General features: G+C 43.7%; 1 protein-coding gene across 5 annotated transcripts in view; it reads left to right on the forward strand.

Moving 5' to 3' along the window:
* The window catches only part of CD58 (CD58 molecule), a 38632-nt gene extending 12538 nt beyond the window's left edge, over positions 1–26094 (forward strand). Inside the window, exons 2-12 of one of the 5 annotated variants that reach the window (XM_064465879.1) lie at positions 2074–2373; positions 3048–3302; positions 5335–5424; positions 7767–7826; positions 8029–8082; positions 14512–14583; positions 16198–16266; positions 16439–16507; positions 16627–16683; positions 16824–16913; positions 22122–26094. In XM_064465879.1, the coding sequence (XP_064321949.1) occupies positions 2074–2373; positions 3048–3302; positions 5335–5424; positions 7767–7826; positions 8029–8082; positions 14512–14583; positions 16198–16266; positions 16439–16507; positions 16627–16683; positions 16824–16913; positions 22122–22183 (1178 nt within the window). In that variant the 3' untranslated portion in view covers positions 22184–26094. The remainder of the gene's footprint in view (positions 1–2073; positions 2374–3047; positions 3303–5334; positions 5425–7766; positions 7827–8028; positions 8083–14511; positions 14584–16197; positions 16267–16438; positions 16508–16626; positions 16684–16823; positions 16914–22121) is intronic. The other 4 variants (XM_064465896.1, XM_064465888.1, XM_064465905.1 and 1 more) reach the window with 4 other exon arrangements.
* Positions 26095–27164: the final 1070 nt, after the last annotated feature.

Below are 27164 nucleotides of genomic sequence, written 5' to 3' on the forward strand. Positions count from 1 at the left end.
AGTGTGCTATCAACACTGTTCTCATATGAAATCTAAAACACACTATAGCAGCTACAGTGAAGAAAATTGACTCTATCCCAGCCAAAACCAAGACAGAATCTCATACTGGAGCAGCAGGAGCAAGTGAGATGTTTAAAGGTGTCTGAACAAGATAGAAGACAAAGAAAGGCAGATGGGTTGTATTGAAAAGATGTGAGAGAGATAGCTAAGCCCTCTGTTTACTTTTCCAGTTCCTGTGCTTGGAAAAGGCCACAGCATAAGTGCAGACAACAAGAAGTAGAGACTGTAACCGTGTGAGAAGAGTACTTTTATGGGTAAATTGCAAACAAATTGGATAGTCCTTGAGATGTAAGGCATGGAGAAGACCTTCTATTTGTGCAGTTCTGTGTTTCCTATTGCTTGTCTTCAGTTTCCTGTTTGAGAAAGCCTTTGTTTCTATGGTGTGGCACCAGGCAGAACAGCTGGACACAGTATGCTGGTGAGCATTGTTCTTTGCCAATGGGGCACCTAATCTTCATAATGACTGGCCTGGCTGACGTCCTGGCTGCTTTCATATGGAAAGAAAATAGAATGTGGAGTAAGATGGGCTATAGTTTGTTTTCTGGACTCACACACGGTGAAGGGAAGTGATTTTACTTTGATGTGATAAAGCTGTAATATCTGCATTGAGTTATGAACAGTAGTAAGTTTTCATACAACGATGACGTAAGAAGCGAGGGAAGCACAGAACAATAAAGGGACTGTGGTAGGTTCATGACTTGATGACATCTAGGAAGCAAAAAAAAGAAACCCCAAACCAAACTCAGTGGTAGCTGTCACTTGGGAGCAGCTGGCTTGAGGAGTAAGCTTCTGAAATATTTTTCTTTCACCATGCACAATTACTGTTTAAAGGGAAGTTTTCTGTGGTGCATATTGGGAATCTGGCCTTGATATGAGGCCTCATCTATACCTTGATCATGCCCGCCCTTCAACTTAGTAGTAAGCAGTTACCAGCTACTATGGAGTGGAATCGAGTCCTTAATCCAAGTGTAACTTGAACTCAGTGTTGGTATGCTATTGTCTATGTCTACATACGTGTCTGCCATGGCAGTAGCATTTCAATTTTTTTTTTTTTTTTTTTTTTTTTTATTAGAGCCATTCAGAGCTACTCAGAAGTAGGAGGTGATTGTTGAAGACTGAAGCAGGGACACAGATGCTAATGGTTTACAGTATCCCTTCCCCACAGCAGAATTTGGTCTCATCTGTTAGATCAGTAGATTATTTTTTTCCCCACACATGTAGCTGTTATTAATAAAAACTAGAGAAAATATCTTATGCTGCTTCTTTTTTGTTTTTGTTTGTTTATTTATATTGAATATCTGGGCCTTTTTTAGCAGAATATGATATATTCAAAACTGATGGCAGTTAAGGTTTCTGGTCAGCTCCCGTTTCTTGTTTGCAGCTCTGATAGATCTCAGAGGTTGGGATGCTATTTCACATATATTGGCTGTGAAATAAACTTGCTTAAGTGACATTTCAAGAGGAAATCCCTAACATCTCCATGATTTCAGAGCAGGTGCTTTCAACCGAGTAGCAATTTTGAGTCAGAAGTGTGATTTTTTTTTTTTTTGCTAACTCTGAATATTCATGCTGGAAAAAATGCAGTTTATTTGCTCAACAGGAGCTTCATTCTGGACATTCTGCAACAAGATGCTGAGATAAATTTTGCTGTTGACAACAAGTCTTCGTTTTATCTTTTTCACCAAACCATGGGCAGGATGCCTAATTCAAATGAGCATAGGGAAAGTACTGAGGATAGAGGAGCTTAGGATAGGGAAGATGATCAGGACAAAGATTTTGCCTGGAACCAGAATGTGGAAACTGGATCCCTTTGCAGTGCCTATCCATGATTGTGCAGACAGTCTGGGTTTGGGTAATTCTTAACTGATACATGCAACTTTGCAACACTGTGATGTGCTTCTAACCTAAATTTGAATGTATCTGATAGTGCATACAACATTAGTCAAGCTAATAGTCAAGATAGTTTATAAAACAGTTGTTAACATAACCGTTTTCCTTTTTTTTTCCCTATAGCACACATCCACTGTGAAGAAGTGTTTGGCATCGTGGGAGAAAATTTTACTTTTCCAGTAAAAATAGACCAAAAAATAGAGGAAATTATTTGGACAAAAAACAAGGATAAAGTGGCTGAATGGGACCGGCTGACTGAAGTGACATATTTTAATTCGCTGCTTAACAGAAGCTTGCTTAACAAGGAGAATGGGTGCTTGACTGTATTTAACTTGCAGGACAATGATGCTGGCACATACAAGTTAGACTACGTGGATTCTCAGGAAAAAAATTCTGTCTTAACCTTCATACTTACTGTGTTAGGTAAGTACTGGAAGAACAGCATAAAGAATTTGCACCACTTTATTCACTTTAAGAAGGCTAGAAAGGGGATTGTTTATTTGTCAGGGCAGCAAACAGAAGTGGAGCAGGGCTGTTCTTTGGCTCTATTGTTAAGTTACTTAGGCACTTAAAACAAATTTTCAAAGGTGGCATCTAATTTGTGTGCCTGTCATTACTCACCTTGGAATGACTTCTAGAATGTCTGTAGATGGCACACTGTAGTTTCAGGTAGATGGCCAAACTCTTTGAGCAAGCTGACCCAAGTTATCCCAGGCATTATGTATCTCCTAAAAATGCTCCTGCAGGTGTATTTTACATGCTTGAATATCTATGGCATCATCCTGGGCAGGTCTGCGCAGTTTCACTAGTAGTCTTTGGGAAATATATTTGATATTTTGTGTATTTGATAATTTGTATATTAGTCCTATTGACAGTGAACCATGAGGAGTCTCAAACTAGGCACTGAAGAACCACAGACAGGGCCACTTTTAGAAATACATTTATCTCTCACACACATGTGCATGTGCACACACACACACCTTACACATTTTATCTATGTACTGTCCTGCTGCTTTTGTTGCTCTAGCCCTTGTCCCATGCTAAAATGCAAGGCAGTTTATAATCACAGTAATACAGAATGTTTTCTCTCCTTTCAGCTACCCCTTCAAAACCTGAAATAAGTTGCAACATCAGTGGTGGTAACATTGTGTTAAGATGTGCAGCTGATTTCCCGAAGCCTCTGAATTACGCTTGGAAGTTCAGTAGCAAACGAATCACCCGTCAGACTCAGGAAGTTTTTATCCCTAAGAAGGATGTTGATGCTTCTGAGAAAGCTTCATGTTTCATTAAATTCTCTCAAACGGAGAAGAGCTCTGAAATCTCTTTGACTCAATGCTTTCCAGATGAAAAAGGTAACAAATGGGTCAGGTTGTATATGCAAGTCTGAGAGGCTAGGGTGGGAAGCAGCATGGATTTTGACTGTATGATTTCTACTGACTTCTCAGGAAGGTAAAGACTAAAAAGCATCAAAATTGATTTTTCTGCTAAAAGTGTGTTTAAGGTTGGTGAAAAGTATGAGGTTGACAGTTTGATCCCCCTAGCAAGCTACTTTTTGTGGGGATCTCAACAGAATACAACCTTCAGGTGTGATTTGAAATGAGTAATAATAAAGAGGGAGACACACTTAGAAGATCTCTTCTGAACCTTCTAGCCTGTGTAGTTAATGCTAATGACTATTGTGCTCTTTGTACTGCTTTCCATGAACTGGGATGAAACTATTCAGTCATTTTAAGTGAGTCATCTAGCAGCCATTAGATAAAATGACTTCTTATCTAGCGTTTGCATGAGTCAATGAACATACTACTTTTCCTTCTTCACAGACAGATGTAAAAAGGAGAAAAGAAGAGTTTTCCTATTCTTGCTTATTGCTTTGGGACAGCCTCAGCTGAGCTTCAGGAGCTGGGTTCTTTTTGTTGGTTGGTTGTTTTTCAAACATAGGATGAGAACATGTTTGTAGGGTGTGTAAGGCAGTCTTCACCTGACAAAATTTCCCACTTCTGTGCAAAAGTAATTTTCATGGTTTACCAGTATAGATCTTCCTCCTTCACTGGAATTATGTGTTAGAGACTTATTAGAAATGAGGTGGGTTGACCTTGGCTGGCTGCTAGGTGGCCATCAAGCTGCTCTACCAATCCCCCTCCTCAACAGGACAGCAGGGAGAAAGTACAAGAGCCTTGTAGGTTGAGATAAAGACAGGGATATCACTGAGCAGTTACTATAATGGGCAAAACAGACTCGACCTGGGGAAAATTAATTTGATTTATTGCCAATCAAAATCAGAGTAGGATAATGAGAAACAAGAACAAATCTAAAACAACCCATGCCCCACCCCTCCCTTCTTCCTGGACCCAACTTCACTCCCGATTTCTCTGCCTCCTTCCCTGGAGCAGCGCAGGGGGACAGGGAGCAGGGGTTGTGGCCAGCTCATTCTGTGTTGTCTCTGCTGCTCCTTCCTCCCCATGCTCCCTGCACCAGCACTGGGCCCCACCCACGGGAGACAGTCTTCTGCAAACTTCTTCAGCATGGGTCCCCCACAGGGTCACAAGTCCTGCCAGCAAAGTTGTGTCAGCATGGGCTCCTCTCTCACGGTCCACAGGACCTGCCAGGAGCTTGCTCTAGCATGGGCTTCCCACATCATCGCAGCCTCCTTCAGGCACATCCACCTGCTCCAGTGTGGTGTCCTCCATGGGCTGCAGGTGGATATCTGCTCCACTGTTAACCTGCATGGGCTGCAGGGGGACAGCCTGCTTTGCCATGGGCTGCAGGGGAATCTCTGCTCCAGTGCCTGGAACACCTCCTCCCCCTCCTTCTTTGCTGACCTTGGTGTCTGCAGAGCTGTTTCTCACTATTCTTATTCTTCTCTCCCAGCTGCTGTTGCACAGCAGTTTTCACCCTTTCTTAAATATGTTATTGCTGAGGCACTACCACTGTCGGTGGTGGGCTCGGCCTTAGCCAGTGGTAGATCTGTCTTGGAGCTGACTGGACCCAGCTCTGCCCAGCGTGAAGGCAGCTTCTGGCGTCTTCTCACAGAAGCCACCCCTGCAGCCTCCCTGCTACCAAAACCTTGCTGTGCAAATCCAATACAAGATACTTACTGAAATTTCATGTGGCTGAGAAGTGGCTCAGCCTTTCATAGTCCAAAAAATGGAATAGCCATCACCTTTCAAATGGTGACCAGCCTTCGCTGAACTAAGGTACTTACTATGTAACTTTCCTGTTGCTGGCTTAGGGTTTTGCTAGTAACTGACTCTGGTGCAGTAACTTCTTGAGGTTACTTTTTAAAAAACAAATAGCCTTTAAAACAGTCAGGGTTGTATTTCTACTGAAGTAGTGTATCACACAGTTGCTTTTTAACGATCTAATAATATTTTTTTTTTTTTTAAGCAGACAGCTATCATGACAGAGGCAGATATGGTCTTATTGTGATTCCTGTCGTAATTTTTGCAGCAATACTAGGATACGTATACAAAAAAGGTATGTATAGCATTTCCTAATTGAGCTTAACATGCTTCAAGGTTATGCTGATCTAAGGTTCTGTAGAATGTATGAAAGTTTCTGACCGTGGAATGTATTGTAAATACAGCAGTAGAGACAAGTACAACTTGGGCAAAGGCAATAGATTTGAAGCAAATAATATACTGAACTTTCTTGCACTCGGACACTGGGCTCTGTGTGCTGGGAAACACTGTAGCTTGTATTTGCATATTTCTCCTTCAGACTGGGTGGTTCAGTTAGTGTGTGTTTCTACTTACCAAATATCTATGGCCTCTCCTACCTGAGTGTGCTTTCACTGCCTTTTTTGAGAACATCATACATAAAACTGCCCTCAAGATCAGATTTATTGTTGGGGCAGGCTCATACCAGAGCATGTTGAATACCTTATGCTGAGTCTAATCTGGCAACTCAGTGTGCTCAACTGATGCTTGGGGACTTCTGTGCCTCCTGTCAGCCAGTATTGCCATCATCTTGGGGTTCTAGACTTGTTTCTTGATCCATCCCTAAATTGAAATCAAGTATCTTTTTTTCGTAAATCTGACACCTTATTTGGAAATGGTAATTGTAGTCTATCACTGTGTAGCTCTTGCTGCCACCTTATTAGGTCAGATTGTATTCTGGCTTGAAAAAGAGGTGCTCGCCATCTCTTCTCTTTGTGTTTGAGAGAGTCCTAAACAGGAATACGTTTCTTCATTTTAAGAGTGCTCTGCATGGATAATTCCTGTTGGCTTCCAGGTTGGGTCTCACCCTGGGGTGGCTGCAGGGTGAAGAGCATGGGATGCATCTCCTATCTGGGAAGGACTAATTGATGATATCCTGGAGGGAGACTCTGACCAGAGCATACATAGATGTATATTGCATATGGACTTTATGCTTTCCTGATCATTCTCCATTTAGTTTCTATTGGTATGGAATCATAAAATAAGCTAGGTGGGAAGGGGTCTCTGGATGTTTAATCCAACTTGCTGCTCAAAGCAGGACCAACTTCAAAGCTAGATCAGGTTGCTCAGCGCCTTGTCCAGTCAAACCTTGAATAATTCCAAGGAGGGAAATTCCCCAGCCTCTTTCAGCATGTGTTCAAGTGCTGAATCACCCTTGTGGCGAAGGATATTTTCCTTATTTCTGTTACAGATTTCCCTTTTGCTACTTGCAGCCATCGCTTCCTGTCTTTTTGTTCTGTACTTCTGAGAGGAGTTTCCTTAGTTTTCTATATAAGTTAGTTGTAGACTGCAACTAGCCATCCCCTTAGCCTTCTTTTTCTTCATGCTGAACAAACCCAGTTGTCTCAGCACCTCCTTGCAGAACTCCTGCCCCCTAAATATCTTGGTGGACATTTGCTGGACTAGCTTCAGAATGTCAGTGTTTTTTCATGAATTGGGAACCTAAAATTACACAAAGTACCCCACATGTGGTGTTACAAATACTGAAAAGAGGGGAAGAGTTATTTCTGTTGATGGTTTGACTACAGTTCAGCTAACACTGCCCACTGCAAGGGCACATTTCTGACTAATGTTCAACTCATTGTCCACCGGGGCTTCCAGGTCCTTTTCTGTGGAGCTATTTTCTAGCCAGGCAGAGCTCAACCTGTACTGCTCTGTGGGGTGATTTCAAGAGGTGCAGGAATTCATGTTTGCCTTTAAACATCACATCTTTTTTTTGCCAGCATATTCTTCCATGTTGTTGAAGTCCCTCTGAGTGGCAGCCCTGCCCTCCATTATACCCCCTACTCTCTCCAGTTTGATGTCATCTGCAAGCTTTCTGAGGGTGCCTTTGAGGGTGCCTTTTTGAGGGTGCCTTTCTGTGCCCTTGTCCACGTTGGTGATGTTGAAGAACACTATGCTTGGTATCAACACGTGAAGAATGTCACATACAGCTGGCCATCAGTTAGACTCATAACAATTCAACTATGTCTCTTATAACAGCGAAGGTTTAACCATGCTGCAAAATGAACTTGTTATACCTCCGCTGGATAAGTACTGCATATAGTCAAACAAAGATGTGATTTGCTTATTTAAGAGCAAAACTCAAAGTCATGACTGCTAAACTCTGCTTTAGATTTGGTTAGATGTATTCTGACTTGTAATTGTTGCAGGAGTCCCATTTTGTTGATCTCTCATTGATTGTCCTTGCTCCAAAACAATATTTCACTGTTTCTTCTTTCCTAAGTCAAGTATTCAGTTGCACGTCCTCAGTGATTTTTTTTTTTTATTTATTTTGGGTTGGGGGATTGGGGAATGGATAGAGATTGTCAGCTAATTTCCAAAGGCACAAAATTTTATTTCTGAGTAATTTCTCCAGGTATTCTATTTGTTTTGGTGCAGCTAGAACTAAAAGTGGAACACAAAGAGCTGCTCAGAAGAACAGTCCAGCGTGTAGCTCAGGTAAGAAAGCTTGAGTGTCACAAACGTGTGGAAATCAGACTATTGCTTTAATTTGGTCTAGGCTTGTAAATTTTTTTTTTTCCTGTGCCAGTATAGTCTTTCAGGGTAAGTTTTCTTTCACGCCTTATTTGTTTTACCGAGTGTAGCTATTTTTTCCAGGTCATTAATACAAACTTTCAAAAATAATTAAATTTCATTGTAGGGGAACATCAGCCACTTTGCTCTATGGATGGTGAGGACCAGTCTAACTCAAGAGGTAAGAACCCTGTATTGGGGTATAGATGTTTTTAAACATCTGCTGTTGGTTGGAACAAGGAGTCTGATCTGCTCTTCGGTTTGGTTTTTTTTTTTGCAGCGTGTAAACTTTTGAGTTGATTTTCATGCATGTGTGAACGTGCAGCCTTAAAGTCTCAGTTGAGGTCCAATATTGGATAATCATGTGAACCTGCACTTAGTGGATATGTTATTGGGGCTGGCAGAATTACTGACAGTGAATGGCCTGAGATTTGCCTGGTCAGCATCTCTCTCTGTCAGAAGCAGAATTTACCTCCAATGGAGAATGGGGGCTGGCCTCAGGATGAGGACTGGAAAAGCGCACATTATAGGGCAACCTGTCTGTTGGACAACTTACTCTTTACCTGTTTGGTATGGGCTGGTTTACATGCTGAAATGTGGTTAGTATTTCTTCCATCTCTTTTAATCTTACTTGCCCATCCCATTTATATAAACTTCTTTCAGAAATCTGGTTGACTATTATTCTAAACCCAGCATTGATATCAAGTGTCTAAGGCTGGGCATGAATGTAGTGCATTGCTCATTCCCAATGTCCGCCATGGCAATTTCTTGCTGGCCTGTCTTGGAAATTGGGCAGCTAGCCTTTTTCCCTGTGCATGGAATTTGACTTGGAAAGCTGGTGGTTCCAGTGGGTGGGGGCTGATGCTGTGCATGTAGCAGTAGATTTCATGGATGACCAATTAAGGTATTATAACATCAGACTGGCAGAAGTTTGCTGTTAGTTTATCTTGGATGGACTTTCAAGATATGACCGAGACTGATGAAGACAGGCATGTTGCTAGTCTGGTGTGCAGAACTCTGGTCCCTGCTTTTGCTGCATGACTCTGGTGCACGCTTACATCCTGTGGGTCAAGTTGCAATTGTCTCCTTTCCTTTCTCTAATGCCTTTCAGTTGTTGCAAGAAAAAAATCTCATAGCAGCACCTTTTGATTCAATCTTCCTCCATTTTGCGGGCCTGTCTTCTCCTTGTAACAGTCAAGATGAGGGAAGGAAACAGTCAGTGGAGGAACTTCTTACCTCTTTCCATTAGTTACTAGTCTGCTGCCCACCCATGATTCCTTTATGTGATGCCCTTCTGCAGGCAGTACAGATTCTCAGGGTTGTCTGCATTCCTGTCTTCCTGTCCAGATCTCCACTTGTGCTTCTGCTGTCCGTTCTAATCCTGTTGCTTTTTTTTTCCCCTACTTAAATTTGCAGCAAAATTATTCATTTCTCTGGATTGTGGGTCTGTGTGTTGGGGTGTGGGAATCACTCTATATGGTGGGCAGCTAGGGAAGGGGACAGCCCCTTTAGTCTGTGCTCCTTTCATGAGGGTGGATGAGGCAAATGTGTTCCAGCTTTAATGTGTATTCTTCTTGTTGCGAGGACCACTGTGATCTGTTCTTATGAACCAAATTAAATCAGGCAGTCAAGCAGATTAGGGAGAGCTGGGGAAGACTCTTAAAGAATACTTTTGTGGAGGTCACCAGACCAAATACAGTTTCAATGGGGAATAGCCAAAGTTCCTGCCATCAGATACAAGCTCAGTGCCCTGTTGGAGTCTTCTGGTGTTCAATGGACAGTGGCTTCATGTGCGATACTCAGTCTGGTATCTTTTATGAGCTGCTGGAATTAGCACAAGGCTAGAGCAGGATGTTTCTTGGACTGCAAACTACTGTGTCGCCTTTGCAGATATTTTCTGATGTTTAATTTCTTAAGTGGTTCCTTAATTTCTGAAGTTTCTTAATGTTTTTATGGGTTTGGAGGTCAAAAAAAGTGTGATGGGGTCCTTGGTGATGGGCCTGGAAAAGATGCCACAGGTAGGGGAGCGGTGCTGTGAAAGCAGGTTTTTGGTTTTTTTGTTGTTGTTGGGTTTGTTTGGGGTGTTTTTCCTCCCTTTCTAACCCCCTTGCCCCAGCATTTTGAAGTCTTATGAGCATTTTAGCAGGATTTTTGGTAAAGAACGTAATTTTTTGTCTGATATTTTAATGTATTTGTTAAAGCTGTGGTTCTTAGCCCATGATTCAGAGATTGAAGTCTAGAGACTATGGATGGATTTGAAGGTGAAAAAAGGAGAAGGATGGGGGGGAAAATACCCAGTCAAAAAAACTTCCTTTTGGTACTGCACCTAAATTTTCTTTAGAATGGCCCATGTTTTCTATTAGAGGTTCTTGAAGGTCTGCAAGGAGAAAGGATTTAAAGTCACAGTGTTAGTGCAATTCATAAATAAAATTAAAAAAAAAATGCAGATTATCTTCTCAGCTGTCTCTGGCTTTTTATGGCAAATATGTGCAGCTTTATAACCTTAAGTAAACCCACTTCAGCAAGATTTGTAAAGATATAGGCATAAGTATAGGTAATGTTGGTTATGGTCTGGGACCTTAAGTGCTTGCTGGAGGGAAGCTGAAGTTGAAATTAATTGTGAGTCCTTCAATAAAGTGGTATAACATACTAGTTCTCAGGAGTATCTGCTAAAAATGTTAGCCTTAAAGTGACAATTTTGTTACGAGTTGAATATTTTGCAGACTGTTGCAGACATCTCCATACATATTTCTAAAAAAGATTTCTGTTTGCTTGCAGCTGCACCTCCATAAGCTGTTGAATGAAAAGCCTGAAGCAGATAACAAGTGAGGTGGTGCCCTAAAATAGGGGAGCATGCAGGGGGGAATTAATTTTGCACATGGCCTTTTGCCGTCCAAAACATTTGGCGTGTTCTCAGAGATTACCATTCCCCTGTTGGCCTAGAATCATAGAATGGTTTAGGTTAGAAGGGACCTTTAGAGGTCATCTAGGCCAACCCCCCTGCAGTGAGCAGGGACATCTTCAACTAGATCAGGTTGCTCAGAGCCCCGTCCAACCTGACCTTGAATGCCCAGAGAGGTAGCAGATGCCCCATCCCTGGAAACAACCTGTTCCAGTGTTTCACCAGCCTCATTGTAAAAAAAATTGTCCTTATATCCAGTCTAAATCTACCCTCCTTTAGTTTAAAACCACTACCCCATGTCCTGTCACAACTGGCATTGCTAAAGAGGTTGCCCCCATCTTTCCTATAGTCCCCCTTTAAGTACTGGAATGCAGCAATAAAGTCTCCCCGCAGCCTTCTCTTCTCCAGGCTGAACAACTCCAACTCTCAGCCTTTCTGCATAGGAGAGGTGCTCCAGCCCTTGAATCATTTCTGTGGCCCTCCTCTGGATCTGCTCTAACAGGTCCATGTCTCTCCTGTACTGAGGGCTCCAGAGCTGGACGCAGCACTGCAGGTGGGGTCTCACCAGAGCGCAGTAGCGAGGCAGAATCACCTCCCTCGACCTGCTGGCCACACTGCTTTTGATGCAGCCCAGGATATGGTTAGCTCCCTGGGCTGTGAGCACACATTGTCGGCTCATGTCCAGCTTTTCATTCACCAGTACCCCCAAGTCCTTCTCTGCAGGGCTGCACTCAATCCCTTCATCCCCAGCCTGTATTGATATTGGGGGTTGCCCTGACCCAGGTGCAGGACATTGCACTTGGCCTTGTTGAACCTCATGAGCTTCTCACAGGCCCACTTCTCCAGCTTGTCTAGGTCTTTCTGGATGACATCCTGTCCTTCAGGTGTGTCAGCTGCACTGCTCAGCTTGGTGTCATCTGCAAACTTGCTGAGGGTGCACTCGATCCTACTGTCTATGTCACTGATGAAGATATTAGATAATACCAGTCCCAATACAGACCCTTGAGGGATACCACTCATCACCAGTCTCCATCTGGACATTGAGCCACTACCCTCTGGGTGTGACCATCCAACCAATTTCTTATCCACCGAACAGTTCACCCATCAAATCCATATCTCTCCAGTTTAGAGAGAAGGATGGTGTGGGAGACCATGTCAAAGGCCTTACAGAAGTCCAGATAGCTCTTCCCTTGTCCACTGATGTAGTCACTCCATCATAGAAGGCCACTAGGTTGGTCAGGCAGGACTTGCCCTTGGTGAAGCCATTCTGGCTGCCTTGGATCACCTCCCTATCCTCCATGTGCCTTAGCACAGCTTCTAGGAGGATCTGTTCCATGATCTTCCCAGGCACAGAGGTGAGGCTGACAGGATGGTAGTTCCCCGGGTCATCCTTTCTACCCTTTTTAAAGATGGGCACAATGTTTCCCTTTTTCCAGTCCCCAGGGTCTTCACCTTGACTGCCATGACTTTTCAAATATCGTGGAGAGTGGCTTAGTGACTACATCAGCCAATTCCCTCAGGGCGCTGGAATGCGTCTCATCCGGTCCCATAGACTTGTGTATGTCCAGGTTCCTCAGGCGGTCATGAACCTGATCTTCCCTTACAGTGGGAGGGGCTTTATCCCCCTGGTGTCCATACTGTGGTCCATTAGCTTGGGAGGGGTGATGAGAGAGGTTACCAGTGAAGGCTGAGGCAAAAAAGCTTTTGAGTGCCTCAGCCTTCTCCTCATCTGTTGATACTAGGCCACTGTTCTTGTTCATCAGTGGGATACACTTTCTTTGACCTTCCTTTTCTGGTTCATGTTCCTGTAGAAGCCTCTCTTTTTATTGTTTGCACCCTTTGCCAAATCCAGCTCCAGCTGTGCCTTGGCCCTCCTGACCCCATCCCTAAACAACTGGGCAGCATCCTATACTCTTCCCAGGATACCTATCCCTGTGCAGTTCCCTCTTGCTCTTTAGTTTGACCAACATGTCTCAACTCAGCCATGCTGGTCTCTCCCCTTGCTTGCCTGATTTCTTACATCTGGGGACTGAGAGATCTTGTGCTGTATGGAATGTGTCCTTAAAGATCTGCCAGCTGTCTTCTGTTCCCTTGCCCCTGAGGACTGTTTCCCAGGGGGTCCTGCTGACTTAACTCCTTGAAGAGCTTGAAGTCTGCTTTCCTAAAATTCAGGGTCTTGACAACCTAGAACGACCTGTTGCTTTAGGAACAGTAAATGCTGATGGGTGGATCACTAGATGAGAAGTCAGAAAGACCTGAATCCTTGTGTTTTGATAAACAGCACTGAGGAAATACCTTCTTGGGGCTTTAGCTTCCCTCCTGATGTGATGAGAATGATGCTGCATGCAGTGTTTGCAAATCACTTTACCATCTGTGGAAAGAAGAGCTAGACACGTGTGAGGGAACCCCTTTTTATAGTAAATAATCAAATTACCCTTTTGTCTAATGTTACCTTTTATTTGCATGCAAAGGAATGCAAGGATATTTTTATAGTATGTCATCATGGGTAGGTGATCTTTGCTTTCTGCTGGAAAGAAGCCCTCAAGTAGGATGTAAGATAATAAAATGTTGCAAATTCAAAGCTTTGTATTGATGGCAAATAGATCTGAGCCTCAACATGCCAATTTAGAGATGGGTTGCTTACAAGGTTGAAAAATGCTAATTTGGGAGATATAGCAGGGTTCTTTCCTTAGAGAAGCACTGTTTCTGGATGCAGTATCTTCCACTTGCTTTGTGCTCTAGGAAAGCCTTTTGACTGCATTCATCAGGCAGGTAAGCAAAGCCCCAGTTTTGTTTTCTTAGTACAGCCAGTGTAGATTTCAAGGAAATTCTGGGACCTCTGTATGTTTCTACAACTTCTTTTTACCTCAGAGGGATAGTGAAATATGAATATTACAGTTCAAGTCAGAAAAAAAAAAAAGTGTGTTTACCCAGGCTGTTGCGCTGATGAGTCATTCACTCAGTAACTCTTCCACCATTTTCCACAAGTAGCTGATAATAAGGGGGCTGGGGAAGGCAGAAGTTTGTCCTGATTAAGGATAAAATCACTAATGATGACAATAAGAAAAAGGAAAACCAGAAGCCCCTGGGTTTTGCTGCTTATTCTTCCTGCATGAATTGTAGTAGGCATAGAACAGCTTCCCTCATCTGGAGAAATAGGGGTTGTGTAGCTGATGGAGAAGGTGTCTTGCACTGTGTGTGGGATTGTCCTATCACTTGTGTAATTATTTCCCCATACGTAGACATGGATGTAGGAGAATGAGGTTGATTTTATACCTGTCTTATGGAAGAAAGGAGGGAAATGTACAGTTCAGATAAAAGATAATCAGGTCCACAGACAAAGGTAGTCTGTTTGGACACTAGAGGAACAAACCAAAATACTTTAGTTTGTTGCAGTATAGAGTGGGAACATCAGGAAGTGGAGTCAGCACACCTTTGTACTATACACCCTGCAGCACCCAGGTAGCATGCAATCGCTGGTGTACAGACGATGAGCACCAGGCAAGCCTATGATGATGTCTGAAATGTGTGTGCAAAGCAATTCTAAATAAGGCTTCTGCTGGTAGCGCAGCAGTCTGTAACAGTTGCAGAGGAGAAGGTGTGCTGCTGAGCTCTGGACAGCACAGAGCAGTGGCCTCTGCTGGTGTGGGAAAGCAGCAATGGAGTGTGCTCCTGAGAGACTGTAGCTCTTCTCTGATCACTTTTCAGACAAAGAATTGAACAAGGAGGACAGTGACCTGAAAGACAAGCAGAAGGTTAACAATGGTGTAAATCAGGAAGGTAAGTGCCTGTTCTATGGAGGAGTCAGTGCTAATGACCCAGCGGGCAAACTGGCCAGGACCGCTTAGAGTAGAAGGCTCAGAACGACTTCTGTATAATGCTTCTCAATGGCAGTGCTGGGGGGAATTGTGCCGTGAATGCTGGATACCTGTCCTCTGTGCAGCAGTTTCAGGAGCAGAGTTAACCAGCTATCAGGCTGTAGCCAAGAACAGCTGTTTTAGGTTCTGCTAGGAACAGACAGTGAGGTGGGCTGAAAACTGAACGTCTTTCTGCTCACAGGAGAAAGATGGTGACTGGGAGTAAGCAGGATGGTTTTGCCAAGCATAAGTCACAGTTGACCAGCTTGACAACCCTTTTGGATAAAGTAACTGGAGCTGTGGGTGAGGGGAGAACAAGGAGTGTCACATGCCTTGACTTTAGCAAGGCTTTTTCTGCAATGTCGCACAGCATCGTTGGAGTCCTAAGTTGAGATGTCCTTGTCTGGATGAACGTCTGTCTACACAGGTAGAAAACTTGCTAGATTGTTATGCCTGCAGGCCATGATTAATGGGTTGTACTCCACATGGATACCGGTGGCAAGTGGAGTACTGCAGAGTTCTATTTTTTAGTGACCTGGACAAGGGAGAGAAGACAGTGTCGCTTTGTTCATAGATGACAGAAAAATGTGCAGTGCAGTCCATGAGTATGGGGCAAGGCTGTCGTTCAGAGGGAGCTGGAGGGGAAGAGGTCTGCACGAACCTCATGAAATTCTGCAGGGGCAATGCAGGGTCCTGCACCTGGATGGACCAGCAGCCGGCACTGGTACAGAATGGGGGACTGACTGGCAGGGGAGCAGCTCTACTGAAAGGTGCCTGGGTGTCCTTATGGACAGTACACCGTGAGTCAATGGTGCTCCCAGGCAGCAAAGGCAGGTGATAGCATCCTAGGCTGTTTTAAGGAGTGCTTAAGCCAGTACACTGAAGGAAGTGGTTATTTTCTATTACTTGGCACTTGTTAGATGACATGTAGAGTATTATATCTAGTTTGACCCATCCAGTGCTGGAAGAGTGCTGATAAATTTGTGCAAGTTCAGCAGAATGCCCCCAGTGTGGTCTGTGGCTGGAGCACAGTTCATCTGTGGAGACGCTAAGGAAATTGGCCTTGTTCAAGCCCAGAGAAGAGCAGGCTTTTGGGGTACATAACAGAAGCTGCCAATACCTATGAGGATGTTGATAAGAAGACCAAGCCAGGCTGTTTACTGAGGTGTATAGCGGGATATCAAGGTGACGGTCCTAAACTGAAGCAGGGGGAATTCTGTGTGGATACAAGAAAACATTTTCTGCCTTCTAAGCATGACTAATCCCTAGGATAGGCTGCATGGAGTCATCATAGATTCTCTACCCTTTGATGTCTTTAAGACCTGACTGAAGAAATTCTGGAGCAACCTGTCTGGAAATGAATGTTGACCTTTCTGTGAGGTGGGGGTTGGGTTAGAGACCTGCTGGATTCCCCTCCTGAGCAAACCCGAATAATTATTATAATTTTTATGATTGTTAGCCGGTGACTTGTCTCTAATGACTGATACCACTGCGAAGTTAAGCAGTGGGATGTAGCTGATGTGTGATCTCTTTTCAGAGCTCTCTACCAAGCAGAAGAGCACCCCAATGTCCAACTGTGCAGTTGACCGTGGTGTAACTGAGGGAGGTGTGTGTCTGTGCTGTGGTGGGGAGCTGTCTTGGGGGAAAGGTGTTAGCTTTGTGGTCTTAGCTCGTGGCAGCATGTTGAGTTGTAGCTAGTAACTCACTTTCATGCAATGGCCAGTACCTCGAAGCTGAGCAAGGCAGGGAACTTTAGTTGTCTTCTGATCTCTCTTCAGACACCTCTAAGAAGGAGAACAACAGCTCGCCGGCCAACCATCCAGGTGACTATGGTGTAAATGAGAGAGGTAGGTACCTGTGCTGTGGAGCAGTCTTTGTTCGTTGTGACTTTTGCCTAATGCTTCTTGATTGGAAGTTATGGGTGGCACCATGGGTGCTGAGTGACTTCTGTGATTTGCCTTTGCAGGGTCTGGAAAGGAGCACGAGGACAGTGTGGATCCAGATATGGAGGAGAGAGGGGGAGGTATGATGGTCCCATGGAGGTGGGGGATGTTGGTCACGGCTACTATTGATGCCAAACAAATGGCCCAGCTCTCAGTCATATTGCTCTTGATGCATCCGGGCTGGGAAAGGGGAGTGTTGTGAGCTCCAGAATTGCCTAAGTATTGCCTGTTGTCTTGGCAGAAGTGATCCAGGCAGCAGAAAGTGGAAACGGGGAGCACCTGAGCAACTCTCCCAGCTCCAGTAAAGAAGGTATGTGAGGGTGAAGCTCCCTGTGTCTCGGAAGAGTGTGCACACTGTCACAGAGGCTGGGAGTGGCAGTGCTGGGCCAGGCTGTGTATGACCCTGACCCCCTTTTTGCTCAAACAGGAAACGGAGTGAGAATTATTAGGAGGGATGGGCTGTGTGTGTAGTGGGCACATGCATGTGTGATCTGTGCTGTGGAGTCAGATGTTTGTGATGGAAGTGTTCAAAGACTGGCCAGTTTAGCCAGTTTAAAACTGTAGCATTAAATGTTACTAACATTCATTAATAACATACCTCTTGTTCATGCTTGCACTTTTACTTTATTCCGTGCCTTCACAAGTGAAAAAGGCTTATAGTGGCTGAGGTATCAGGAAGACAGTATATTTTTTGTGTTGCTAGATTTCTGAACTGCAATTCTGCCTTGTTAATTATGAATGCTGTGGAACATAATATCAAAGTAGAGAGATATTATGAAACACTGAAGGGGCTTTTTATCGATTAGGTGTGCAGCTGTGTTTTTGTCGGTCACAAAGAATGCAGAGTTTACTTAATTTGTGTTTTTCTTGTGGTGGTTTGTTTTTTAAACCTACTTGGACATGGTGGGAAAGCTCTTGTAAATAAACGGACCAGTGGCCCCTAAGGACTGACACGAGGAATGACAAAACTGATTATTACTCTGTATAGGAGAATAATTGATCAACAGTACATCTTATGGATATTAGTGGAATTCAGGCTGCAAAGATGCAATGTTTCTCAACAATTGTTTCATATTGCATGAATTAGTTAGAACCTTTACACTGTCATCTATTCTGTATGTTGCATTTTACTATGGGGGCATAACAGGCCTCCATTTATGAATCTCCAGAGATGTTTTGCCCTCTCAATGTGTTTCCTACTGTATGTGTGCAGACCAGAGCACCTGTGAGGTCGCACAGCGGCTTCTTGGAGTACATCAACATGGAGAATATTGAATCTCAGATTAGTCCTGTCCCAAATCTGATAACAGAAGGATATGAAGGCTATCCTTTGATAAACTGCACAGACAAGAGCTTACATTGGTCTATCATCCATCCAGACCAGAATACTCTTTCTATAAAATTTTTGTGGAGTAGAGAAAGCCTATGGAATGCTAACTGGTTTCACTGTTGTTACTAATTAGTTTCACACCAAGAAGTATTAAAGATTATAGGTTTGGAGCTGAGATTGTTGACCTTTACTTTATAGTGAAACATCTCACTGAGACATCTGAAGCTGGCAAAGAACACAAAAAGGTCAAGCCCTCACCAAGAGAGTGTTTACTACACTTGTAAGTTAGGCTTCCAAAGCACCTGGTAGTATTGCAGAAAACTGTGCTGAACGCTTACCTGTAGAAAATCCAGAGTTCCTGTCCATGAAACAAAAAGGTTCCAGGCAGAACAGCTAAAGCTGTAGCGCAGTGCTGTTTCTCAAAGTCTCTGGTCTTTGTGACAGCCACGTGGTAGAGGTAGAAGTAATTTCCCTGACCTAGCAGATTCAGTGGCAGCATGGAGAACTGAAATCAGCTGCTGTCAATAATAATTAATTTCCCGATTCCCAAGGGATATAGTTGAAGTGCACAACCTACTTAGAAAGAATTTCACTGGAGTTGTGTAAGATTTTCAGAAGTAAAACTGTAGGTAAGTATGTAATAAAACTTTCTCATTGCTGGTGTGTCTGCAAAGTTTACACAGATTAAGATGATACTGAGAGCTGTTGCTGAACTTTGAATCCATCTAATGAGGGCAATTGACCATCCTGGGTTTGAGAGTCTTGCTGTAGTTTACCATAGCTCAGGCATGCTTTACGCTGACTCTAGGGCGGTCTGTCTTTCCTGTGGATGGGTGCAAATTGTTCCACATAGACTATAATCTGTAGGATGGCTTGAACTGGCCACTTACTATCACAAAAAGTGGAGGTTTTGCTCTTTGGACCAGCTCTGATATTCATCACACCACTCTGTGACCCAGTTTAACTACCTCACGTAGCAGGAAACTGACCCAGCAGAAAAATCTGGGTGGTCTTCTGCAGGACTAATAGGTTAAATCTGATCATAAAGGGCCTCGGTAAGCACTGGGCTGACATACTGGAGGGGGTGGGATGCTAGTCAATGGTGGATTCAGAGGGAGAAGGAAGGGCAGGAGACAAGGAAAGGGTGGGGGTGCTATTGCAGTGATTGCAGGACAGGCTGAGATGTGTGAAATGTGTGTTGCATGAAACTGTTACTTTCTTACACCATAAAGCTTTGCTGTGCTTTGAGCATGCTGTAGAACAGCTGTGGTTTAACTGAGGATGAGCCTGGTGGTCGAGGGCACGAACCGGTTTCCCAGAGCTGAAGCCTTTGATGGTGCTGGCTGTTCTACATAGAAAGTAGCTAGTTTAAAAGTACTTGATAAGTAAAACATCTGTGAAGAAACACAGTTCTGGAGGGATGTGAATTTAGGTCAGCTATAGCAAATAAACTGGGTAAGGGAAGAAAGGAATGGACGGAAAAAGTTGTCCTGCTATCTGTGAAATCAAAGGGGTCATCTCCTCGCAGTCTACGGCTTCCTCAAAGTGGGCAGTTTAAGGGGGATGTGCTGATCTCCTCTCACTGGTGTCCAGCGATAGGACATGAGGAAATGCAATGAAGCTGCGTCAGGGGAAGTTCAGATTGGATGTTAGGAAAAGGCTCTTCACTGAGAGGGTGGTTGGTCACTGGAACAGGGTCCCCAGGGAAGTGGTCACAGCACCAAGCCTGTCGGAGTTCAAGGAGGACCTGGACGACACTCTTAGTCATATGGGTTAGTTTTAGGTAGTCCTGAGAGGAGCAGGGAGTTGGAAGGGACCCATAAGGATCATCGAGTCCAACTTGAGATATTCTGTGATTCTATGAAAGGTTTTGCTTCCAAATTTATTAACTGAGTCACCAGAAACTTCTTGTTTTGAAAATTTTTATCTAACTTAAATGTTTAAAAAGAGAATTTAAAAAGCTTTTAGAAAATGTGTACTATAAGCCAGAGTGTATCAAAGCATTTTTGATGAAATGAAGTTTGCAGATTGACCGAAAACAATTTTCCATTCCTCAAAAGAAAAGGAAAATGTTGTTTTGTCTGTCATATAGCCCTTAGTTAACTGGTGCAACTATAGGCATTTCATACTGGTTTCTGCTTTTTGTGTTGTAGATCATTGGTCTCCAAACTTACTTGATTGTGCACCCCATCAGTAAAATATTTTGAACATACACACCCAATTTATGTATATTTATTTATTTATTACACATATGTGCTAATGTACTCAAGTATTATGTCCATTATAAAAAATGCACAAAAATAGAAATTACAAAAGGATAAGGAAGAAGTAAACAGTATTTTAATTTTTAAATTTTATTAATGGTGCAAAAATATTTTCTTCCTGCACTGCAAAGGGATTGCCTTGCGCACACCCTGCTTTGGAGAGCACTGATGCAGATAATCCACTTAAAGATTGAGAATGCACAGGAATGTGGAAGCTAGTGGCACCTTACTGCTGCAGAGTTTTCTGTTCTGCTAGGTTTGATTTTTCTGTTGAATTACTAGCCAAGCAATCACATTCAGGTATTTGCTGAAGACAATGTTGAAAAGAGGAGGGAAAAAAAATCTCCGAATGTGAGAAAGCATGGATGAGTGGAAGGGTGGGAGGGAGTTAGGACCACGTATAAGAAACCTGACTCTGATGCAGATGAAACTGCTGATGAAACTGTCAGTCAACAAATAAACAGACTTGAAATAGCACTGTATAGCTGAAGAGGAAGCTGTGGTATCTTGTAATAACTGAGTCAGATCCTGTTAGTTGCCAAGGAATAGTACTGAAGACTAAATTAAGTTAGTCAGTGAATTATACATGGACTACATGACGTGCTGCTTTGTGAGGGCTGCTGTGCTCCTACATCATGCTTAAAGGTTTAACATCTGAAATAGTTATGTGGTTATGTCATGTCAAGACATCAGATGTGGCTCTGCTTTCTTTGGTGCAGTTTGCAAGCTGTGTGGGAACAGAGCATTTTGCGTGTTCTGTGGGGGGTGTGGAACCTGATGCTTACTACCACAGCTATAAAATGAGAGGGGAACACTAATTTCATGTTCAGGCCTTCTCACTGCATAGACACAAGCAAATAGCAGCTCCCCCAGACTGGCGTCTCGATCATGTTCTTTATTCTTATCATCAAGCTGTCATAAGTCAGCTGTAGGTAAAGCGGTAAACCTTGCTTGGATTTTAAGGATACAAATCATAAAAATACTTCAGGCCTATCCAGGAACCTTGTGAGAACCACACAAGGGACACTTTTCTCTTTCTCATTGTCTACAGAGATGAGTACCGTGTTTCACCACGTGCTGCGCTCCTAGGCTGTCTCCTGGTGTCTTAGCGTAGGTTGGAGTGACGCTGAGCTAGAGACTGGTGTAAGGGAAGGGTAGGTTGTGCAGTCAAAATAGGAGCAAAGACTGAGTGACACATTGCCTTGGCACATCCAGTTGGTTCCCCTTACACTGTTGCTCTGTGTGCACTGAGGTTGATATAAGTGGGCCTTGTGTATGCTGTATTGGAAATCAGCCTGATGAGAGGTTGATGCATGTTGTGTGCAGTAAGTTAGTTAGGTTGGGCATGTAGTCTTGAACTTGCAGGATTCTAACTTCCTGCTGTCTAACTTCCCTTTGTCTTCAACTTCCTTGCTTGTCAAATAAGAGCTCTGTCTGCAGTCCTCAAAAGAGAAAACTGCAAAAGCACCTGGCATTACTGTGTGGAAGAAATGGCAGCAGCATCACATGCATGTGTGGTGCACAGCTGATACTAAGATTATAGTCCTGAACCTTTGCATAAAAGCGGTGTCTTAAGTGCCTAGTTATGTGATCCAAAGTCATGGAGACAGAACAGCCTCACAGGTTACCAGCTGCTTAGCAGGTGGCTGGCAGTAAGTGATAAGTGCTCTTAACTTGCTCCAGTTGCAGAGGAACGTGTCTAACCATAAACAGATAATTTGGGTGAAAAGACTAGTGGCTCTCAGATACCAGGGGTCGCGTAGCTGCTGTAATTGGATTGTTTTGGATCACGTAACAATGTCTTAATTCATCTTTGCACTTTATTAGTATTTAAAGCCTGCAGTATTCTTATATAACTAGTTCAATTTTTAGAAGAGAAGACTTAATAATTTACCTCTGTGCTTTTCTTTTTCTTTTGCTTCAGAACTTAAATCACAACCGAATAATTGCTTTGTGGGCGAAACAATGACAGAAGAGAAGAAGTAGAATTCAATGGTGAAGGAGCTGCTATCTTTTGTCATGGACGTTTTCCACCAGCACTGAAGTCACCCATAAAGAAGCACTTTGAAGGCTAGCTGAGCTGGTTCCAGTGCCTGTTTTTCTTTTCCCAGAAGGAACAGCCTCCTGATAAAGAGGCTAAATCATGGACAAAATCCTTTGTATTTGTTTTGTATCCAGTTTTAACAAAGAGCGCTCCACTAACCCAAAACGTAAGAGCTGAGGCCTTTTTTGTAATTTGTATTTAGAGATTAACAAAGTCATATCCACTTGCATGAATGTGGATAAATCAAAAATAATCAGCTTTCTCTGCAGTTTTGGATCAGTACCTTCTTACAGTCAGAAGAAAGATGGTACATCCTTCAGCAGTTCCAAATGGGTGGAAGTTTGCATTTTCTAGTCTCAGTTCTCCAGCAGGAGCTCAGTGCTCCAGATAAATATTCTCCAAGATAGCGATTTCCTGGGGTTGGCAGAAGACTAGCTGATCATCTCCTAATGGTCGTTGACTGTGATAAAGCTGCCACTCAGCTTATTGTTTTATTGGAACAAAGCAGCTGCTATTAGTAGATTTTGGGGCTTTTTCCCCAAACTTTTGATATTTTTTGCACTTTTAGGGTGGTTCCTAGCTTCTGCTTCACATTATTCTAACAGAATGTCAACCTACCCATTTCTGAAGAATAACATGCTTTTAGGTTGCTTGTGACTGGAAAGAAAGCCTGTAAACTTGAACTCCTATATATACACTGAAGCCCAAAAAGAATCGAAGAGAAAGGAATACTATGTATTAATGTTTTCAAAACATCAAGCTATAGAGTGTGTTTCATGACTCCTGCATGCTGGTTGTTCATGACACCTGAAAGCCATTTCAGTTGATTTTGAACTTAGTATGTGTAAAGAATTATGAGGGTTTGACAAAGATAACCAAAAATCAGAAACTCCCCCTCCATCTTCCCTCTTGTTTCAACTTATTCCCATTATCTCTTGTTCTTCCACCAGGCACTACTGTGAACAATCTGTCTCCGTCTTCTCAGTGATCAGCTTGTAGGTATGGGAAGGCTGCTGTTAGGTACCCTCCCAAAGGCTACTCTTCCCCAGTGTAAAGGACGAGCCCCAAGTGGCTGTACTGAGAACAGTGTCTGTCAGAGTGTGAACTGTGCTCCAGCCACAGACCACACTGGGGGCACTCTGCTGAACTTGCACAAATTTATCAGCACTCTTCCAGCACTGGATGGGCCAAACTAGATATAATACTCTACATGTCATCTAACAAGTGCCAAGTAATAGAAAATAACCACTTCCTTCAGTGTACTGGCTTAAGCACTCCTTAAAACAGCCTAGGATGCTATCACCTGCCTTTGCTGCCTGGGAACACCATTGACCAGTCACCATCTTTCTCCTGTGAGCAGAAAGACGTTCAGTTTTCAGTCCACCTCACTGTCTGCTCATCTAGCCTATACTTCATTAGCATCATATATCACTAAATCAATTCCCTGTTCAGCAACCGGCCCACATGCTCCTCGTTTATTCTTTTACAGACACCCTAGCAGCAGGAGCTACTCTCATTGTCCTGGTTATCCCGTAGTGGTTTCAAGCCTCCCTGAGCCTTGGCTTTGTGACACCATCCTTACCTGTCTGGGCAGTGTTCCTGAATTAATACGCTGTAGCCTGTCCCTGCCTCCACATCTAGTATAAGCAGTTTTTGCATGGGAGCTATGTCAGGAGTTCCCTTCTTAGCCAAGCTCACCTTCTGATTTGCCTGCTGTTTTCCTGACTATGGAGATGGCCTGTGCTCATGCCTGGAGAAAGTCCTCCTTAAAGGTCTTGAGCTCTTTGGAACTGTCTCCCATGAGATCCTGCCTATCATCTTCCTGAAAAAGCAGAAATTTGCTCTCTGAAAGCACAGCACCTCTACTCTGATGCTTACCTTCCTCACTCTGCTTGGGATCTGGAGCTGTTTCTTGGTTACTACAGCCCAGGCAGCCATTTGTGACCACATCCTTCCCAGCTAGTGTGTGGCAGATAAAGCTGCACATCAGCCATTGCTGGTGTATGAAGAAGTTGTCCCTGATGCTGCCCAGAAATCCTCCTGACTGCATGAATTCCAGCAGGTGTCAGAAGTGTCCCCATATGCATCAGAGTCTGAGAGTCAGGCACTTCCTTGAGCTGTTTTGAGAAGCCTTTACCTCCTTCCTCACCCTGATCTCGTGGCCTGTAGCCTGCTCTAATTGTGTCGTCATCCCTACTGGCCTTTCCTGGGATCCTGACCCACAAGCTCTCAGCCAGCCTGTCACCTGCTTTGTATCAGAGCTCCATACATTCAAGCTGCTTTTCCACAGAGAGGGCAGCGTCTCTTCTCCTCTCTCCATGACTTTCCTGTAGAGCTCCTATGCATCCACTGCATTGCTCCAGTCATGCAAGCTGTCTCACCATATCTCTGTTATTCCAAGAATGTTCATAGAATCATTAAGGCTGGAAAAGACCTTTAAGATCAAGTCCAACCGTCAACCCAACACCACCATGCCTCCTATACCATGCCCTGAAGTGCCATGTCTGCGTGTTTTTTGAACACCTCCAAGGATGGTGGCTTTACTACCTCTCTGAGCAGCCTGTTCCAATGACTGACCACTCTTTCAATAAAGACATTTTTCCTAATATCCAATCTAAACCTCCTTTGATGTAGCTTGAGGCGATTTCCTCTTGTCCTATCACTAGTTACTTGGGAGAAGAGACCAACACCCACCTCGCTACAACCTCATTTCAGGTAGCTGTAGAGAGCAATAAAGTCTCCTTTCAGCCTCCTCCAGGCTAAACAACCTTTCCTCATAAGACTTGCTCTTCAGACCCTTCACCAGCTTTGCTGCTCTTCTCTGGACATGCTCCAGCACCTCAATGTCCTTCTTGTACTGAGGGGCCTAAAATGGAACACAGTATTTGAGGTGCAGTGTTGTAGTTCTGTGAACTCATGGAGAACTGTAATTCTTCCTGCTTGCTCTCCATGCTGCATGTACTTGTGCATGTGTCTTCATTCTTCATGCCTCCTTCTGCCACTTTTTTTTTTTTTTTTATTGCTTTTGAGGTATACTTTGTTCCTGTCACCCTGTACCCTTTGTTTTGGACCCCTGTCCTCTACTACTTACCTGTGGGTTGTGATCTCCCTTCCTATTATTCCTACTCCAGAGTTTTCCTCATGAGGTTGGCCAGCCTGCCGACAATGATTTTACATTAGGCAGCTCCACAGGGCATGTAAGCTATTCCTGTGTGCTTTTTCTGGTAGTGAAACTTAACTAGGAGTAACTAACAGTATGAGCAGGATCACAGGTAACTTATGCCCATGCCCTGTCCTGTTGTAGGAAGCAGAGACCTTACAGAATACTTGAGATCTTTTGTTATTGCTACACATACCATTTAGATGTTTACTTCCACTCACACAATTTCTTCTGCCCTTTGCAGCTGCACTGCAGGAGTGTTCAGCAGGACCTTTTATAAGAGCTAGACTATCAACCTTTGTAAACACTTGTTCATAATTTATTAAAAAAGACTTGTTAAGATGTAAAAAGCTTTGCCATATCTTTCTGTAATATATATCCCTACACTTTTTATTTAACCTTAAAAGCCATTAACTGACCCTCAAAATAATCTTTAACTCAAAGTGATTTTTTAATATATATATGTAAGTCACAGCTCCTAAGCCAAGTGTTCTTCTCCATTGCACCTTCAAAAGGTTTATCAGGATGATGCTGTCTACCTCTTAGTAACTTTTTAACAAGTTTCCACACAAATATTCTTTGTCATGTGTGTTGTGATAAGTGTAAACCTGTAGCTTGTTTTCCTGCTTGGACCAAGGCTTGCTTTCTGTTTATTAATATGAGAAATAAAGGTCAAAAAAATGTTTGTTTGGAGGACCTGGCTGAAATTTCTCCCAGAAACTATACCATTTCATCTAACACATTGCATTCATCCTGTGCAATTTAGTACTGAACAGCATGCAAAAGTCTCACATAGGGTATGGTTTTGAAAATCCCTTGACACCTGATACACCACAAGGCTGTGCTGCCATTCAGCAAGACCTGGACAGGCTGGAGAGCTAGGTTGAGGGGAACTTAATAAAACTGATCTAAAGCAAGTGTAAGGTCCTGTACCGGGGGAGGAACAACCCCATGCACCAGGACAGGTTGGGGGTTGACCTGCTGGAAAGCAGCTCTGCTGAGAAGGACCTGGGAGTGCTGGTGGACAGCAGGTTGACCATGAGCCAGGAATGTGCCCTTGTGGCCAAGAAGGCCAATGGTATCCTGGGGTGCATAAAAAGGAGTGTGGCCAGTAGATTGAGAGAGGTTATCCTCCCTCTCTACTCTGCCCTAGTGAAGCCACACCTGGAGTACTGCATCCAGTCCTGGGCTCCCCAGTTCAAGAAAGACAGGGAACTACTGGAGAGAGTCCAGGGGAGAGCTACAGAGATGATCAGGGGACTGGAGCATCTCCCTTATGAGGAAGTGAGAGACCTGGGTTTGTTCAGCCTGGAGAAGACTGAGGGAGATCTTATCAATGCTTGTAACTCTCTAAAGGGCAAGTGTCAGGAGGATGAGACTGGACTCTTTTCAGTGGTGCCCAATGACAGGACAAGGGGCAACGGGCACAAGTTGGAACACAGGAAGTTCCACCTCAATATGAGGAAAAACTTCTTTCCTGTGAGGGTGACAGAGCAGTGGCACAGGCTCCCCAGGGAGGTTGTGGAGTGTCCCTCTCTGGATATATTCAAAACCCACCTGGATGTGGTCCTGTGCTCCCTGCTCTGGGTGTCCCTGCTCAAGCAGAGGGGTTGGATGAGGTGATGTCCAGAGGTCCCTTCCAACCCCTACCAGTCTGTGACACTGACTTTGTTTCCAAAGCAAAAGGCAGCAACTTTCAAAAATACTAAGTAGTTGTGGTTAAGTAACCACAGGTGCTGGAAGACTTCAGTATGATTCATAGC

Source organism: Phalacrocorax carbo, chromosome 1, assembly GCF_963921805.1.
Source record: "Phalacrocorax carbo chromosome 1, bPhaCar2.1, whole genome shotgun sequence".
NCBI lineage: Eukaryota > Metazoa > Chordata > Aves > Suliformes > Phalacrocoracidae > Phalacrocorax > Phalacrocorax carbo.